General features: G+C 39.7%; 1 protein-coding gene across 1 annotated transcript in view; it reads right to left on the reverse strand.

The window, feature by feature from the left end:
• The window catches only part of SPON1 (spondin 1), a 310,767-nt gene that overhangs the window by 183,551 nt on the left and 107,631 nt on the right, over positions 1-19,585 (reverse strand). Inside the window, exons 4-5 of the mRNA XM_032166548.2 lie at positions 14,097-14,170; positions 9,510-9,632 (exon numbers count right to left, since the gene is read on the reverse strand). Coding sequence (XP_032022439.1) covers positions 9,510-9,632; positions 14,097-14,170 — 197 coding nt within the window. The remainder of the gene's footprint in view (positions 1-9,509; positions 9,633-14,096; positions 14,171-19,585) is intronic.

Genomic DNA, 19,585 nt, shown 5'->3' on the forward strand with positions numbered 1-19,585 from the left:
GCCCCTCTGGGATGAAGCTTCCAGAGGAAGGAGCAGACAGCAATTTTTGCTATTCTGGAGCCTCTGCTGGTGATACCCAGGCAAACGGGGTCTGGAGTAGACCTCCAGCAAACTGCAGCATACCTGCAGAAGAGGAGCCTGACTGTTAGAAAGAAAACTAACAAACAGGAAGCAATAACATCAACATCAACAAAAAGGACCCCCACACAAAAACCCCATCCAAAGGTCATGAGCCTCAAGATCAAAGGTAGATAAATCCATGAAGATGAGGAAAAACCAATGCAAAAATGCTGAAAATTGCAAAAACCAGAATGCCTCTTCTCCTACAAAGGATCACAGCTCCTCTCCAGCAAGGGCACAAAACTGGATGGAGAATGAGTTTGACAAATTGACAGAAGTAGGCTTCAGAAGGTGGGTAATAACAAACTCCTCTGAGGTAAAGGAACATGTTCTAACCCAGTGCAAGGAAGATCAGAACCTTGATAAAAGGTTACAGGAACTGCTAACTAGAATAACCAGTTTAGAGAAGAACATAAATGACCTGATGGAGCTGAAAAACACAGCACGAGAACTTCCTGAAGCATTCACAAGTATCAATAGCTAAATCAAGCAGAAGAAGGGATATCAGAGATTAAAGATCAGCTTACCAAAATAAGGCACGAGGACTAGATTAGAGAAAAAAGAATGAAAAGGAATGAACACAGCCTCTAAGAAATATGGGACTATATGAAAAGACCAAACGTATGATTGATTGGGGTACTTGAAAGTGAGGACAAGAATGGAACCAAGTTGGAAAACACTCTGCAGGATATTATCCAGGAGAACTTCCCCAATCTAGCAAGACAGGCCAACATTCAAATTCAGGAAATACAGAGAACACCACAATGATACTCCTTGAGAAGAGCAACCCCAAGATACATAATTGTCAGATTCACCAAGGTTGAAATGAAGGAAAAAATGTTCAGGGCAGCCAGAGAGAAAGGTCAGGTTACCCACAAAGGGAAGCCCATAACACTAACAGCAGATCTCTCTGCAGAAACCCTACAAGCCAGATGAGAGTGGGGGCCAATATTCAACATTCTTAAAGAATTTTCAACCCAGAATTTCATATCCAGCCAAACCAAGCTTCATAAATGAAGGAGAAATAAAATCCTTTATAGACAAGCAAATGCTGAGGGATTTTGTCACCAACAGGCATGCCTTACAAGAGCTCCTGAAAGAAGCACTAAACATGGAAAGGAAAAACCGGTACCAGCCACCACAAAAACACACCAAAATATAAAGACCAATGACACTATGAAGAAACTGCATCAACTAATATGCAAAATAACCAGCTAGCATCATAATGACAGGATCAAACTCACACATAACAATATTAACCTTAAATGTAAATAAGCCAAATGCCCCAATTAAAAGACATACACTGGAAAATTGAACAAAGAGTCAAGACTCATCAGTTTGCTGTATTCAGGAGACCCATCTCATGTGCAAAGACACACATAGGCTCAAAATAAAGGGATGGAGGAATATTTACCAAGCAAATGGAAAGCAAAAAAAAGCAGAGGTTGCAATCCTAGTCTCTGATAAAACAGACTTTAAACCAACAAAGATCAAAAAAGACAAAGAAGGGCACTACATAATGGTAAAGGGATCAATGCAACAAGAAGAGCTAACTATCCTAAATATATATGCACCCAATACAGGAGCACCCAGATTTATAAATAAAGTTCTTAGAGACCTACAAGGAGACTTAGACTCCTACAGAATAATAGTGGGAGATTTTAACACCCCACTGTCGATTTTAGATCAATGGGACAGAAAATTAACAAGGATATTCAGGACTTGAATTCAGCTCTGGATCAAGTGGACCTAATAGACATCTACAGAACTCTTTATCCCAAATCAACAGAATATACATCCTTCTCCGCACCACATAGCACTTATTCTAAAATTGACCACATAATTGGAAGTAAAACACTCCTCAGAAAATGCAAAAGAACAGAAATCATAACAAACAGTCTCGCAGACCACAGTGCAATCAAACTAGAACTTGGGATTAAGAAACTCACTCAAAACCACACAACTACATGGAAATTGAACAATCTGCTCCTGAATGACTACTGGGTAAATAACAAAATTAAGGCAGAAATAAATAAGTTCTTTGAAACCAATGGGAATAAAGAGACAATGTACCAGAATCTCTGGGACACAGCTAAAGCAGCATTAAGAGGGAAATTTATAAGCACAAAATCCCGTATCAGAAAGCAGGAAAGATCTAAAATCGATACCCTAACATCACAATTAAAAGAACTAGAGAAGCAAGAGCAAACAAATTCAAAAGCTAGCAGAAGACTAGAAATAGCGAACATCAGAGCAGAACTGAAGGAGATAGAGACATGAAAACCCTTCAAAAAAAAAATCAGTGAATCCAGGAGCTGGCTTTTTGAAAAAATTAACAAAATAGATAGACTGCTAGCAAGACTAATAAAGAAGAAAAGAGAGAAGAATCAAATAGACATAATAAAAAATGATAAAGGGATATCACTACTGATCCCACAAAACTACAAACTCCCATCAGAGAATACTGTAAATACCTCTACACAAATAAACTAGAAAATCTAGAAGAAATGGATAAATTCCTTGACACATACACCCTCCCAAGACTAAATCAGGAAGAAGTCGAATCCCTGAATAGACCAATAACAAGTACTGAGATTGAGGCAGTAATTAATAGCCTACCAACCAAAAAAAGCCCAGGACCAGATGGATTCACAGCTGAATTCTACCAGAGGCACAAAGAGGAGCTGGTACCATTCCTTCTGAAACTATTCCAAACAACAGAAAAAGAGGAACTCCTCCCCAACTCATTTTATGAGGCCAGCATCATCCCAATTCCAAAACCCGACAGAGACACAACAAAAAAAGAAAATTTTAGGTCAATATCCCTGATGAACATTGATGTGAAAATCCTCAATAAAATACTGGCAAACCAAATCCAGCAGCACATCAAAAAGTTTATCCACCATGATCAAGTTGGCTTCATACCTGGGATGCAAGGCTAGTTCAACATATGCAAATCAGGAAACATAATCCATCCCATAAACAGAACCAATGACAAAAACCACATGATTTTCTCAATAGATGCAGAAAAAGCCTTCAGTAAAATTCAACACCGCTTCATGCTAAAAACTCTCAATAAATTAGGTATTGATAGAACATATCTCAAAATAATAAGAGCTATTTATGACAAACCCATTACCAATATCATATTGAATGGGCAAAAGCTGGAAGTATTTCCCTTGAAAACTAGCACAAGACAAGGATGCCCCCCCTCACCACTCCCATTTAACACAGTATTGGAAGTTCTGGCCAGGGCAATCAGGCAAGAGAAAGAAATAAAGGGTATTCAAATAGGAAGAGAGGAGGTAAAATTGTCTCTGTTTGCAGATGACATGATTGTATATTTAGAAAACCCCATCATCTCAGCTCAAAATCTCAAGCTGATAAGCAACTTCAGCAAAGTCTCAGGATACAAAATCAATGTGCAAAAATCACAAACATTCCTATACACCAATAATAGGCAAGCAGAGAGCCAAATCATGAGTGAACTCCCGTTCACAATTGCTACAAAGAGAATAAAATACCTAGGAATACAACTTACAAGGGACATGAAGGACCTGTTCGAGGAGAACTACAAATCACTGCTCAAGGAAATAAGAGAGGACACAAACAAATGGAAAAAAATTCCATGCTCATGGATAGGAAGAATTAATATTGTGAAAATGGCCATACTGCCCAAAGTAATTTATAGATTCAATGTTATTCCCATCAAGCTACCATTGAGTTTCTTCACAGAACTAGAAAAAACTACTTTAAATTTCATATGGAACTAAAAAAGAGCCCATATAGCCAAGACAATCCTAAGCAAAAAGAACAAAGCTAGAGGCATCATGCTACCTGACTTCAAACTATACTACAAGCCTACAGTAACCAAAGCAGCATGGTACTGGTACCAAAACAGATATATAGATCAATGGAACAGAACAGAGGCCTCAGAAATAACACCACACATCTACAACCCTCTAATCTTTGACAAATCTGACAAAAACAAGCAGTGGGGAAAGGATTCTCTATTTAATAAATGGTGCTGGGAAAACTGCCTAGCCATATGCATAAAACAGAAACTGGACCACTTCCTTATATCTTATGCAAAAGTTAACTCAAGATGGATTAAAGACTTAAATGTAAAACCCAAAAGCATAAAAACCCTAGAAGAAAATCTAGGCAATATCATTCAGGACATAAGCATGGGCAAAGACTTCATGACTACAACACCAAAAGCAATTGCAACAAAAGCCAAAATTGACAAATGGGATCTTACTAAAGAGCTTCAGCACAGCAAAAGAAACTAGCATCACAGCGAATAGGCAACCTACAGAGTGGGAGAAAATTTTTGCAATCTACCCATCTGACAAAGGGCTAATATCCAGAATCTACAAGGACCTTAAACAAATTTACAAGAAAAAAACAAACAACCCCATCAAAAAGTGGGTGAAGGATATGAACAGACATTTCTCAAAAGAAGACATTTATGTGGCCAACAAACATGAAAAAAAGCTCATCATCACTGGTCATTAGGGAAATGCAAATCAAAACCACAATGAGATACCATCTCATGCCAGTTAGAATGGTGATCATTAAAAAGTCAGGAAACAACAGGTGCTGGAGAGGCTGTGGAGAAATAGGAATGCTTTCACACTGTTGGTGGGAGTGTAAATTAGTTCAAACATTGTGGAACACAGTGTGGCAATTCCTCAAGGATCTAGAACCAGAAATACTATTTGACCTAGCGATCCCATTACTGGGTATATACCCAAAGGATTATAAATCATTCTGTTATAAAGACACATGCCTATTTATGTTTATTGCAGCACTGTTTACAACAGCAAGGACTTGGAACCAACCCAAATGCCCATCAGTGATAGACTAGATAAAGAAAATGTGTCACATATACACCATGGAATACTCTGCAGCCATTAAAAAGAATGAGTTCATGTCCTTTGCAGGGACATGGATGAAGCTAGAAACCATCATCCTCAACAAACTAACACAGGAACAGAAAACCAAACACAGCATGTTCTCACTCGTAAGTGGGAGTTGAACAATGAGAACACATGGACACAGGGAGGGGAACATCACACACCTGGTCCTGTCGGGGAGTGCAGGGCAAGGGGAGGGAGAGCACTAGGACAAATACCTAATGCACGTGGGACGTAAAACCTAGATGATGGGTTGATAGGTGTGGCAAAACCACCATGGCACATGTATACTGTGTAACAAACCTGCACATTCTGCACACATATCCCAGAACTTAAAGTTAAAAAAAAAAGAATGTCCTTGAAAAAAACAATAAAAATGATTAATTTCATTAGATCTCTGCCTTTGAGTCAACATCTTTTTATTTTTCTGTGTGACTAATTGCGAACTATGCAGAAGCACTTCTGCTATATACTGAAGTACTATGATTGTCTTGAATAAAAGCACTTACGCGACTCTTTGAGGTGCAAGCTGGACTAGCCGCTTTTTATGTTCATAAAACATCATTTTCACTTGAAAGGACAGATGACAGACAAATTATGGTTATTTAGACTTGGGAATTTGGCCTACATTTTCTAAAAAACAAAGTGAGCCTGTCACTTCAAGGAAAATAACTGACAGTATTTGTTGCCAATGATAAAATTAAGCTTTCAAGCAAAACCCAGAATTTTAGAAAACTTGTATTCATTACTATGAACTTGATAGCTTTCCAATATTAAATACTTTTCTGATGAGATTGGTAGTGATATTAATGGATATGGCTTTTCATATTGTTTAACGAACTGTGTCAACACTTGGACAATCTGCATAACTCAGCTAACCAATATTTTCCAAATGATCAACGTAAGATATTGCAAAAGCATGCATTTGTAAAAGATCCATTCAAAGTAGAAGGTAAAGCAGTGACTTTTAATGTAAGAGTACAAGTTCATTGATATGGTTTCATATTCCACATTGTAATTAACCTTTAAAAAAACAATTTGCAGAGTTCTGGTGTAGGATCAAAGATTATCCATAATTATCAGAAAAGGTTATTAAAATACTCTTCCCTTTTCCAATTACATAGCCATATGAGACAGAATTTTCTTCGCATACTTCAACCAAAAAATAGATTTTTTGAATCTATTTGAATCTATTTTGAATCTAAGTTGAATGCAGAAGCAAAGGCAAATGGGAATCCAGGTGTCTTCTATTAAGCCAGACAGAAAAGACAGTTGCAAAAACGTAAAACATTGATCCTCTTTTCACATTTCTTTTGTTTTGAATATAGGTATTTTCATAAAATATGTTCGTTATATTAACCTGGAACAAGTTTATTATTTTTAATTTACTAGGTTTATTTTAAAAATAAGTAATATTTTTCAATTTCTCTGTTTTAGTTTTTGATATATGGAAGATTGATGGCTATAACCCATATAAACCACTTATGTTGGGATTCTCAAAGATTTTTTAAGCATGTAAAAGGAGTCCTGAGATTTAAAAGCTTGAGAACCACTGTTCTAAGATCACTGTAGAGAAAGCAGTGTTTTGGATGACTAATAAAGGACAGGGGGGCTTGGCAATTGTCAATTTGCACTGTTGTGGGAAGCTTCTCTGGGCATGATGATAGAGAATGGTTATCAAGAAAGCATCATCTTTGCAGCGGCAAAGGGAAATTCATCTATTACTTAAGACTGATAGAAATAACTTTTGAGAACATTAAATTTTCAAGATCCTGATTAGATCCTCCCCAAGTCCTTTTAAATGCCTCCAGTCTCCCTGTGTGTTCACTCCTTTTCGTCCATGGAAAGTTTGGCTCACACTCTCCTCTGTACTGCCCATCATAATTAGGTGAAGGCTAGACATCTGCCTCCCAGGTCATAATGAGTGCCACTCTGAGTCCAACAATCAGTACACAGTGCTTGGGAAGACAACAGGCACTAAGAATCAAAGATAAGCACGTCATCACTTTTGTCCTAGAGGACTTCTCAGTCTAGTGGGAAAGAAAGAGTTTTAAAAAAATAACTACAGTATGCTAAGTGCTATTCTGTACAAGTGACCAAATTTTTCCAACCAAAAATTAGGACACAATCTGACAATTGTCTATGAGACATAATGTCAGAAATGGAACAATCCTAGAAGATCTGGAACACACGTCTGCTATATTTACTAAGAAACTCTCAGCAACTCCACAGAAATTCTGTATAGATTTGTACTTGATTTGGCCCAAAGACCCAAAAACAGTTTTTTTTTTTTTTTCACCTCCTCCCTAAATTCTGGGAAATGACAGTGGCAGAATAGGAAAGGTCAAGAAGCTTCTTAGGATCACAAAAGATGAGTAACGGGCCCCTAACATTTTATTTCCTCTGGTTAGTGGATAGGAGAGGCTGGAGGAAATTTTTTCCATCATGCTTGTTCCAAATGTTTTCTTTCCCCCAGGCAGAGTCCAAGTTTCTTCGCACAGGTCTCCCACACAGCTGATGCAGATCAGGCTGAATCTCAGAGTCAGAAGAATGAACTAGAAAGAGGCTTCTAAGATCCCAAGCCTTGATTGCATGTGGGTAACATTAAACAATAGAGCTCTTGATTTGTCAACAAATGTCGAAGTCCCCTCTGGGTGGGCTGCGTGGGGATCATGGAGGTTCTGATCTGGTCTGAGTCTTCTTAAGTCCAATCATGTGCCCTTTTCTCCCCCTCTCCTTTGGGACCTGAGCCAAATCCCTCTTTTTAATCTCTCTCTCCCATTCCTACTGTTCTTCCTGAACTGTGGTAACTCCAAAGTAAAATGCACAAGAACAAGACAGACAATGAACAGAAAAAACAGGCTCAGTGCCACACATGGACATCCTGCCACCCACAGAGAGAATGGGCAACATGCAACCCAAACAAAAGGCAGCCGTAGGAGCCTGAAAAACCCCTTTGGATCTTGGATCCATTACTTACATCTCAATGTGGGCAAATCATGACATCTCTCTGCTCCCCAGTAAATGTGTTTTTTGTATCCACAAAAACACACTACTTTGAGGATTAAACACTGTAACATATGTAGAAATGCTTGGTTCACAGTAAGTCCACTTTTCTTATAGTCTTCACATCTTTCTGCATGACTATTTGGTTAGTGTCTGTCTCTCCACTAGCCGCTGAGTGGCTTGAGAATATGGGGTGCATCTTTTTTTTGTTAGTATTATAACTCTAGAGCTGAGCACAGTGCCTGGCACATGTTAGGCGTTTGTTGAGACAATTATATGAGAAAGTGGAATTAGTAGGATCTACTTAAAAAAATAGTAAGTTTGGGGTCTCCTGACAACTCTCATGGCTTTGTATTGGCTATCTTGATAACAATGTTATGAAAAGATTTTTTTTTTTTTTTTTTTTTTTTTGAGTCAGAGTCTCGCTCTGCTGCCCAGGCTGGAGTGTAGTGGTGTGATCATGGCTCACTGCAGCCTTGAACTTCTGAGCTTAAGATCCTCCTGCCTTAGCCTCCTGAGTAGCTAGGACTACAGGCATGTGCCACCATGCCCAGCTAATTTTAAAATTTTGCTGTGTTGCCTAGGCAGGTCTCTAACTCCTGGCCTCGAAGGATCCTCCCACATCAGCCTCCCAAAGCACTGGGAGTACAGGCTTGAGCCACCATGTCTGTCCCCTCCTGAAGGGATTTCAAGGTGGCATCTGAAGTCAGTAAAAAAAAGGGCATGCTGACTAATTACCAACACCTATGACAGTAGCGTATTTGTTGACCTTGACCTGTAGAGTCACAAGCAGGTCCCTTTCTGCCAGCTATTTCCAGCAGGTCTGTCATGGAATTCATGGACAGGGTCATTGCAGGGGGACTGAGGTTACCAGATGCCTCACCTGAATATAAGCAGCATGACTTCAGGAATATTTTTTAAAATCACAGATAAGAAAGCACAATGCTGGGGCTGGGCGCAGTGGTTCACGCCTGTAATCCCAGCACTGTGGGAGGCCAAGGTGGGTGGAGCACCTGAGGTCAGGTGTTCAAGACCAGCCTGGCCAACACGGCAAAAGCCCATCTCTACTAAAAATACAAAAACTAGCTGGGCATGGTGGCCCGTACCTGTAATCCCAGCTACTCAGGAGGCTGAGGCAGGAGAATTGCTTGAACCTAGGAGGCGGAGGTTGCAGTGAGCCGAGACTGTGCCACTGCACTCCAGCCTCGGCAACAGAGTGAGACTCCGTCTCAAAAAAAAAAAAAAAAGAGAAAAAAAACCAGCACAATGCTATGCAAAGAAGCTGAAAGCATACCCATATAATGTCTGCCTGTCTTGATTAATATACATACCTCCAATGTACATTTCATGAACCAGCCGATACTAGGGAGCAGATCTGACATGCTGCAGCTAGTGCGCCCTACCATCAGACAGAACTTTGACAATGTGCTTTTCCCCAAACCACAGAGTAGCCACTCTACTCACGAGGGTAATCCTTTGGGTGTGTCTTCTCAGACCAATTCCCATAAAATGTGAGTCTGTACTTGGCAGTTCCGCAGGCACAGCAGTCTAAGATGGGTTTGTCAGTCACCCCATCAAATGTGGAATCTGAAACAGTCAGAAAAGTCACCAAGTTAGAAAGTAGATGTGGGTTGTATATAAGGTGGTGCTATCATGTCTCATTTTATCCTTAACCCTTAGGAAAAGAAGATGCAGTTTTCACTCGTTAATAAGACTTAGAGCCAGATCAGTACTTGGGCAATAAAGGATTTTGTATGCCTGTAAGTATGGTAATATTTTGAAAAAAAAATTCAGAGCTTTTCCCCTAATAATGTAAGAAGATCTGTGGGAACAATAACCCATAGGTTATTTGAGAATATTTAAGATGGGGGCTATGTTGAAAAATCAGGGGTAAAATTTACTCAATCATCCTTTCCGGATCCTGGTCTCCTTCCCCACCCCTCCCACAACAGAATTTCTCTAACAAATTTTAAGAGGAATACACATGTGTGCTTTCTCTAGGAAATATTCTCTGGGACCAAAATGACAGGACCAGAAGGAATGACTTTGAAGCAGAGCAGTGAAAATAAATAGAGCGATATAAAGAATTACTGAAGGGAGAAAAAAAAGACATGCATATATAATCACGTCACTTGTTCTCACGCTTTCAGAGACTTCACTGGGAGGAGTAGGGGGTGGAAATGTGTTCATAAGCTCAGGTTTACTGTACTTCTGGGTATAGAAGTAGCCAGGAAAAACTTAAAATTCCCTCTCGGCCCTCATTTTTAGCTGTGAATAGCTGATAAGCAGGGAAAGAGAGATTACATGAATAAATTCAGTATTTCCGATTGTCAAACCCACATCTCTAGCTGCACATTGTTGCTTTTAGTCTGTTTTGCGTCCTGCAAGATGAAAACAATGACTACAGATGTAATTTGCTTCAGTTGCTTTTTTTCACTTCCTCTAGTAGTATTAACATAAATGGTTTTTTTTCTTTGCAGTTGGACATTTATTCTTAAATATTATACAAAGAGTAGTGACAAAGAATGTTAAAATCATTATGAGTGTTATGAAGAGCATTTTACAAGACTTCCTTTTGGAATTTACTGGTTTGATTTGGTTTAAATACATAAAATCCATGATGGATAGAAGTGAATTCTAGGTTCTAGGGTGGAGACGAAAGGATGAGACATCATAATAATAACTACAAAATACTGAGTCCCTTTATGTGCTAATTTCTTTCCATATATTGTCTCATTTAATCCTAACAATGCTAGGAGGTAAGTACTTTTGCTATCCCCATTTTCAGGTCAGTAAATCGAAGCAGATTAGGTAACCTGTTCAAGGTCACAGGGTTAGTGAACAGGGCAGGCAGAACTGGAGGCCAGGTCTTTTTGGGTCCAGGGCTCATACCCTTAATCTCTGCACTACATTACTCCAGGAAAGACCTCATCTGGATGGGTCTGCATAGACAGCAAAGAGAGAAAACTTTTTTGTTGTTTCTGTGTTGCTTTTTCCAATGAAGAAAGATGCACTAAAAAAAAAAATTGCCTCCCTACATAGCTCTAGGATTTCTAAATCAGAGATACATGCTGAGGTTTCAATTGTAACTACTAGGGGCTATTAAACGAGGCAGCAATAGTCTCTACAAAAACCAAAAGAAGGCCAACTGGTAGCTTTGCCTTATCAAAAGGGCTTTCAGATATAGGTGGTAAACTTAAAGATATTTCTGAGGGTTCAAAGGAATGCATAATAAACCTTTTGTATTTTCAAAGGAAAATAAGCTTCCATTTGAAAAATACGTTTTTAAGCTTCCATTTGAAAAATAAATTTTTAAGTTTGAAAATAAAAACAGACACACTGTTTTCCTACTAAGGAAAAGCCTATTGAAAATGAATCAGGCTTTCAAAGGGCAGTGATAAGAATCGTCCACTTACTCCTCTGCTAACCACAGCAGGGCCTGCCAACTATGGGTAATTTCAGGCTATGGAGCATCTCCAGAGCTGCCCTCTCTCCCCATTTCTACGCTAAATCCACTGACTTCCTTTGCAACTCTCTTCCTGTATTCTTTGTTCCTTTTCTCATTATCCCGTTTCTGTTGACATTTTTCTCTTTTTTCTGCGTTTCCCTTCATTTTTCCTTTTTTTTTTTTTTTGGTCTCTTTCCTTTAATTGTTTGTGACATGGTATTAAAGTATGTGTATGCAGGGCTGGGCACGGTAGCTCATGCCTGTAATTCCAGCACTTTAGGAGGCAGAGATGAGTGGATCACTTGAGGTCAGGAGTTCGAGACCAGGCTGGCCAACATGGCAAAACTCTATTTAGTTCTTACTTGTGAGACAGAGATCTTTTCATCTTTAGTAGAGATGAAACCCCATCTCTACTAAAAATACAAAAATGGGCATGGTGGTGAGTTCCTGTAATCCCAGCTACTCGGGAGGCTGAGGCAGGAGAATCTCCTGAACCCGGGAGGTGGAGGTTGCAGTGAGCCGAGTTCACACTGCTGCACTCCAGCCTGGGTGACAGAGTGAAACTCTGTCTCAAAAAAATTAAAAAATAAAAAATAAAGTATGTGTATGCATATGTTTGTTATAGATCACTTTTTTGAATATTTTGTTTCTCTGTTCTTAACCGGAAGTAACCTATTGTTTATCTTGCTTTTTAAAAGTATTGGTTGCCTTTGCTTTTCATCTGTGCAGCTCTAGGTCTTCTCCCACAGGCACTGTGGTGTGGTTTTGTTAGTTTGACTATCGGAGGACAGCCTTATTTTCAGGAGCTGAGGGTTCTTAGGAGATACTTCACTGACACCCTCATGTACTGACATCAATCATTAACTAACGTGCACTTCCCAATGTCTCAATCCTGATGTTATGTGAAGCCTTGCCTAAGGCATTTAGAGGAGGTGTCTTGGAAATGTGTGATCCAAAACACCCATAAGTCCACCACAGCACCTGGATCTCATCACATGAAGATACAGCAGGGATGGGATTGTCACTGAGGAACCAAGAGCTTGATAAATGGAGATGCTCCCTGTTTAGAGAAAGGCTGAGTGAACTTGCAGGCAGTTGGACACAAAAAAGAAAAGCCTCAGAAGACACGTGTGGTGTTGCCATCTGGAAGCTGGCCAGGGCTCTCTGGACTACAGATTCCAGCTCTCCAGCCCCTCTGGGAGGTATGACCCTAATGCAAGGTATCCAACTCTCTCTCCTTTGCTATTGCCATGTTCTCTAAGCAATTCCAAACAGGGGACCTAGTTTCTGCTCAGCTCATCTACAGGAGGACGATGCATTGATCTGTCAAAGGCAATGATAAGAACTACTGAATTGGGAAGAAGTTGCTTTGATAGAAAGCAACGGTTAAGGGCACTGGCTCCTGACTTCAAACTCTGCCTTCCACCACGAGTATATGATGCTAAGAAAGCTATTTAATTTTTTTGTGTCAGGCTCCTCATCCATAAAATAAAAATATAATAATAATCTTTACCATATAGGGCTGTTGTGCAGATTACAAAATTAATGCATGTGAAGTGCTTAAAATAGTTACTGGCATGTAGCAAAGCACCCCATACATATTACCTATTATTATTGTTTTCCCCAAAGACCTTTATCAACCTTTCTTTTTCTTAGTAGCTTATACTTTGCTATAATTGGAGAGGATTATTTCTTCTCAAAACACTAATTGCTCTAAATGCAAATAAAAATTCTGCAAAAATAAATACAAATGAGATTGTTATGCTGTATAAATATAGAACCTTTTTTAATTTTTATTTAGTTATCTAATAACTTTTAAAAACATTCAGATGTTTAAGTTCAATTTTTTTTGCAGTAGATTAATGAATAAGCTTTCAGATACAGATAACAAGAGCTATCTATTCTATAGATAGCATTTACTATGTGTCAAGGAGGTACTGTACTATTTTATCTATTTAAGTCACATGGCTAGAAGGGGCAGAGGCAGATTCGAACCTGGGCCTGATCTAAATTCAGGGCTCTGCTTTATCCCCCCAGTCTAGTTAGTTTCCATGAGCTTTGTTAGAATACCTTCCACCTAAGGAGAGGAGGTTGATGAGTTTGAAAATCTAAAGACTAGATCCTTGAATATGGTGATATCACAAGGTCAACGCCCCCTTGGCATCCCCATCCCCTGCTGGTCTTCTCTGGAAAAAATCCTCCCATATTGTCTGGGTGCCACACAAGATCTTGCTGGTGATTTTTTTCCAAAGAACCATTACAGACTTTTTAAAGGTACACAATTGTGCATTCCTTAATTAAGTCCTGTGAATTATTCCAAGGAACCTCTTCAGAATAATCACTGTTTCACAAAAATAAGAAGACGACACCAATATAAGGTACATTATCTTCTACCCAGGGAATCAAGCTGAGTAATTAGAGCTTAAGGCGGATCCAATTATCCACAGCACACAGCCAGATTAAAAATCAGAGCTACGTGAGGAAGCAGAACCCAGAGGAACTCACGAAGCCCAGTGGCCTTAATTCTTGCAGCAGGAGGATTGCACAGGAGGAGCTGCCCTCCATGTCTCTGCCCCTCCCCCTCCCCACCCACAGGGTCTTACCTTGTTCACAAAGTTTCTTGGTCAGAGAGCCCTCATCTTGAAAATAAATAATGCGTTTTTGTACGATGCTGGCCCTGTGGAGAAAGAAGACCCAAGCACAGTGGTGAGGAGGGCAGGAAGGCAGGTTTGGGGGATCAGTCAGACATAGTCCCTGCTTGGCTTTGTGGCTTTGAGTGAGTCACCCCAACTCTGTGTCTTCATGAGAAAATTAACATAACAGCAATACCTGCTTTATGGGGTTGTGGTGAGAACTAAGTCAGAAAATGTATGTCAAGAGATTAACACATACTCAGAAACCACTCCACTCAATATTAGTTACTAACTTGTTTTTGGTGGTCAGGTTATTGTGAAGGTAAGAAAGTGAACTAACAGTATTTTAATAACTTTTCTCAATGGTTTATTTTACTCTACTTTTCATGTTAAACTATTGAGGCCATTTATAGATCAGCCAAATTCAAATCACAGAAGCATGTCAGATCCTCTTTGTGAAAGGGAAAAAGGAATTTAAAAATATATTTTGATTTGTTCTGAAAATGTCATTCTATATCTTTCCTGAAAGTCTAGACAAAACTGTCTCCTACATTCTGAACAAAGACAACTTCAGCTGTTATATCTCCCTCTTAAACATGTCAAATGCAGGATCTTAGAATTTGGAAAAAATATTCTGAGGTTGAAAAATGACTTACTTTTGGCCAGCGCATATTTTCACTTTAATTTGGGATTGCACAGACATGTTTCTTTTATTTTAACCCACTCTGTTGTTGATTTTCAGCTGGCCTTGAAGGGGTTGGATACTGAAACCCAGAGTTTCAGTAATTTGAAAGTTTACAACATTTAAAACTGAGACAATGTGAAAGGATTTTGGGCCACTTCTGTTGATTTTCTTCAGCAATGCTACTCAGTCAAAAGGTAATTTTCACTTCCATTCACCCTATTTAACAGATACAGGGATTCCTTGACTGTATTATAGCTGACCACACTGAAGGAGTATTAGAGTCACATGATCCCAGACCCAGGAATGGGGCCATGTGTGCACGGATCCACAGAGTACGGAGGCAATCTTCCTGATGGTCTGGGCCTAGGCCAGGATGACTTTCCAAAGAAATGTCTACTCTACATCTAGTCTTGCACAAAATAATACAATTCTGACCATCCTACAGATATCTTTTACAGTCATTCCTTACCCAAGAGAGACAAGATGTTGAAATAAATGAATGAAATATGCTTCCTGTCTACGCAAAGCTACTTTGATCATTCTTTTGACTATGAAGCAAAAGAAAGTTTCCTCAGGCCAAGAGAATAACAGTCTTCACCCCAAAGCCAAATAACAAAGCCTTTTGTTAGTCAGATCATCCCATCACCTCCAACAGTGCTTTTCAGAGTGTTTTCCACTCTGTGCCTCCAGGACCCGTGCGGAGGGGAAGGGGCAGGCTTAGTGGGAAGTATCCCAGGCCCCACATTCCTGCTTCAGCCAAAGGCTCCATCCTAATTTCAACCACAACAGCCTCCTCCCCCATTTGTCTTTCCACCATAATACTGGTGTATTTTCAACAAATAGTTGGGGGTCCGCTTAGGGGCCTGAGGGAGGTTCCAGGACAGTGTCATAAACAAGCCAGATGGGGCCACACTATTCATTCTCAAAGTTTACAGCATAGTAGGAGAAAGTATCAAATAACCAAACCTGCAGCTGATCATTTAACACAACCTTGATTAAAGGTAACAAGGAAGTCCACAGAGTGCAGGAGAGCATAGAATAGGGCATCCTAACCACGCTGGGAAAGGCTCCCCTGAAAAAAGGTGGCAGAGCTGAGGTTTGAAAGAGCAAACTAGGAGCTAATTAGGCAAGTGGAAGGGAGGAGACAAGGAGAGGGCACCCCTTATAAAGTTCTTCAGGAGGGGAGGGACATGGGCTCATGGGAGGACCTACGATTGGTAAGTCAGGGAGGCAGTACAGATTATACAAGCCTAATCTGAAAATCTACAATCTGAAATACTCCAAAATCCAAAACTTTTTGGGTGCTGACATGACACTACAGTGGAAAATCCCACGTCTGACCTCATGTATCAGGTCACAGTTAAAACATTTATTGGCAGCACATAAATTTAGGGTTAGGAATGATGGTGATGCCAAACAACCACAAACTGTCCACATGGCAGGCTGCGGTGGTGATACCTTTGCTTTCTGATGGCTCAATGTTTGTGTAAAACACAAACTTGTTTTAGGCACAAAATTATTAAAAATAATGTATAACATTAATCTCAGGCTATATATATAAGGGTCTATTCATGTATATGTTTGAAACGTGCGTGAATTTTGTGTTTAGACTTGGGTCCCATCCTAAGATACCTCATTGTGTATATGCAAATACTCCAAAATCTGAAAAAAAAAAATCACAAATCTAAAACATTTCTGGTCCCAATCATTTTGGATAAGGAATACTCAACCTGTATGAGATGAGCTGGGAAGATGGGTAGGGCCACATTACCCAGAGCCTGCAGGGAGATGGCATTTCACTCCAAGTTTAATGAGATATCTTTGAAGAGTGTGCCCAGAGGCCTGAGACGATCAGATCTGCTCTTTTAAAAGAGCACTCAGGACATAGTAAAAACCAGTTGGTGTGTGGCTGCAGTGGACAGAGCTCCCATGCAAATCAAGTTTTGTTTCCATCAAGCTCTCTTGCTAAAAACATTTAAAAATCAGTCATCTACAGGATAAAATACAAACTTATAATATTCAAGGGTCTTTATAATTTTCCCCAAACATGTCCTGGCTTCAGCTGTCATCACTTTGTGCCAAGCTTCCTGGGTTGCAGACTTTCGATGTTTATTCTTGTGTGAACACCTCTTCAACTCGACCAGGCCTCTGCCTGTGCTGCCTCCTCTCCCAGAATCACCCATGCCTGCCTTTGCTTGCCTCTGTAATAAATACTCTGAATCTTCTTTCTCCTACGTAAATAGGGGGACATGGCAAAGCCTATTATTTAAAAGCATGATAGTGCATAGAAAAGTAATTGCCCTCAAATTTTTGAAATATATGATTATAAAAATTTTGGGGGACTAGAGATGAAAAACATGTATTTCCTATACGATGTGTCAGTTTCCTCAATATTCTACAAAGTCTAAGGCAACCCATTTCCTCGTTTTAATAATTGTTGTCACTTCTGAGCCCTTACTATGTGTTAGTCTGCACTAAGGAGGCACTTAATATACATTATTACCTTATATAACTTATGCTTTATATATGACAGGTCCTCAAATTCTTCACCCAAAACCCTTGGTCTGGATATGTTTTTGAATTCAGAAATTTTTAGGTATCAGAAAGTTAAAATTGTACATATACCACTAATACCTCTATAATCAAACACATCAATATTCTGCAGTAAAATGTTAGATTATGGGGCCAGGTGTTGTGGCTCACACCGGTAATCCCAGCACTTTGGGAGGCTGAAATAGGTGGATCACTTGAGGTTAGGAGTTTGCGACCAGCCTGGCCAACATGTTAAAACCTCATCTCTACCAAAAATACAAAAGTTAGCCGGGCGAGGTGGCCCATGCTGCTTGGGAGACTGAGGCAGGAGAATCGCTTGAACCCAGGAGGTGGAGGTTGCAGTGAGCTGAGATTGCACCACTGAACTCCAGCCTGGATGACAGAGGGAGACTCCGTCTCAAAAAAAAAAGTTAGATTATGTATGAATTTCATTTATCCTCCCTAAGAGTTCTGTTGCTACCTATTCACTTTTCAGTCTCCTGTGCTAGATTCCAAGATTTGTACCTTATTTATCCAAATGTTAGTATCATTCTACTACCAATGTTCTAGGAGAAGGAACAGGGTTTGGGGACAGGAGAGAATCTGAGGTTAACGTGGCTTAGGTTGTGATGGTGGGCAGTCTAGTGGGTCGTTAGACATAGGGCATTGTAACTCTGGAGAGCTGGGAGCGAATGGGAGTGTAGACGTGGGAGTTGCTGGCCTAGGTAAGAGTCAAAGGATTTGGAGTGGCTGATGTCACCCAGGGAAAGTGTGCAGAGTTGAGAGTGAGAGTCAAACTGAGCCCAGAACCCTGAGGAAGACCAACATTCACCTACAGTGATGCTAGTGGAGACCAAGACTTTGGTACACTTGGTTGCAGAAGTTTCTTTTTATTCCTTATTTGGTCAACTCCTGAGAGAATTTTATATTCTGAGAAAATGCATTTTGAGTCTCTTCCCATCAAAACTATAAAACTCAGCTGAGGTTTATAAATCACATTATCGTTCAGAAGAATAATAGCTTTACAAGATGAGAAAGCTGTTAGTAAGAACTCCCTTAGCATTTCAAAATGACAAATTTCTCCCATTCTGTGTTGCAATTTGGCAGTACTGTTGCATAGCATTTATACACTGAATGCTCTCTTATCATAAGAGAGCATGTTAAGGAAATCTAAATTAAATTTCTCAGTATGTCAGCTTCTCAAACTTTAGAATATTGAGGTTCTAAGTAACTCACTAATCATTTCAAAAGTTTTCTTTTCAACCTGAAGTGAACATTTCCAAAAATGCCATCCTGAATCTCTTAGGTGCTCAGCCCTCTTCTGTTTGGAGGGTTTATTCATTTACCGCTCTTTTTCCTGAGGGAATTTGCCTGTTGGGGTGAAGTTAGAGTTTGTTAAGTTATGGGTTTGCTGTCTAGTGCTAAAAGGGGCTGGGATCCCTGCTCCCGAGAGAGAGATCTCAGAAACTGAAGTACTTGGGAGAAATCAGGTCATGAACTGACTTAAAAAATATACCTGGATCCTCAGGGAATAGGTCACAGCCATGTAGAGACAATTCATGTAAGTTCCTACTGTGGTGTGTTGCACACGGTAAATATCCAGTATGTGGTGGTCATTATCATTGCTGCTGTTAAGTCACCAGCCCCTAACAAAAAGTACCTGGCACATAATAAGTACTTAACAAACAGTAGTTATTTTTATGATTGATGTCAGGTCTGTTTCTTTGCTTGTGGAAGGAGGAGTGAGAGTATTACCTTGGTCAGCTGCTTCAGACAGAGACAATAAATTGCCAAAATGAAGGTTGGGTTTGTGGTCTCTAGACTATTTTTGCCAGCCTTCTTCCCAATTCCAGTAAAATCTTTATTACTGAATATTTCTTGAAATACTTTATAAAATTTCTCTATGATCTCAGTAATGTTTTCCATAGAGTTGGTCCAGTTTATAACCAGCAATATTTATTCCCATCTACCGATGAAAAAATTAACTGTGGGATGACCCAGGAATCAAATATTGAAGTCACTGCAATGATAATATCAGATGCTGAGGCCGCCTCCCTTATTTTGCTTCACAAGCATGCCAAGGGCTAACTGAACGATGGCCACATATTTATCCAAAGGCTGTGTACATGCCCAGGATGCACACTCACCAATCTTGTATATGGCTTTAGGTGGGTCTCAAGAAATGGAGGTATGTTAACCACCATTTAGTATCCAGGAAGCCCAAGACAGTGTGCCCATGGGA

Source organism: Hylobates moloch, unplaced genomic scaffold (genome assembly GCF_009828535.3).
Source record: "Hylobates moloch isolate HMO894 unplaced genomic scaffold, HMol_V3 SCAFFOLD_11, whole genome shotgun sequence".
NCBI lineage: Eukaryota > Metazoa > Chordata > Mammalia > Primates > Hylobatidae > Hylobates > Hylobates moloch.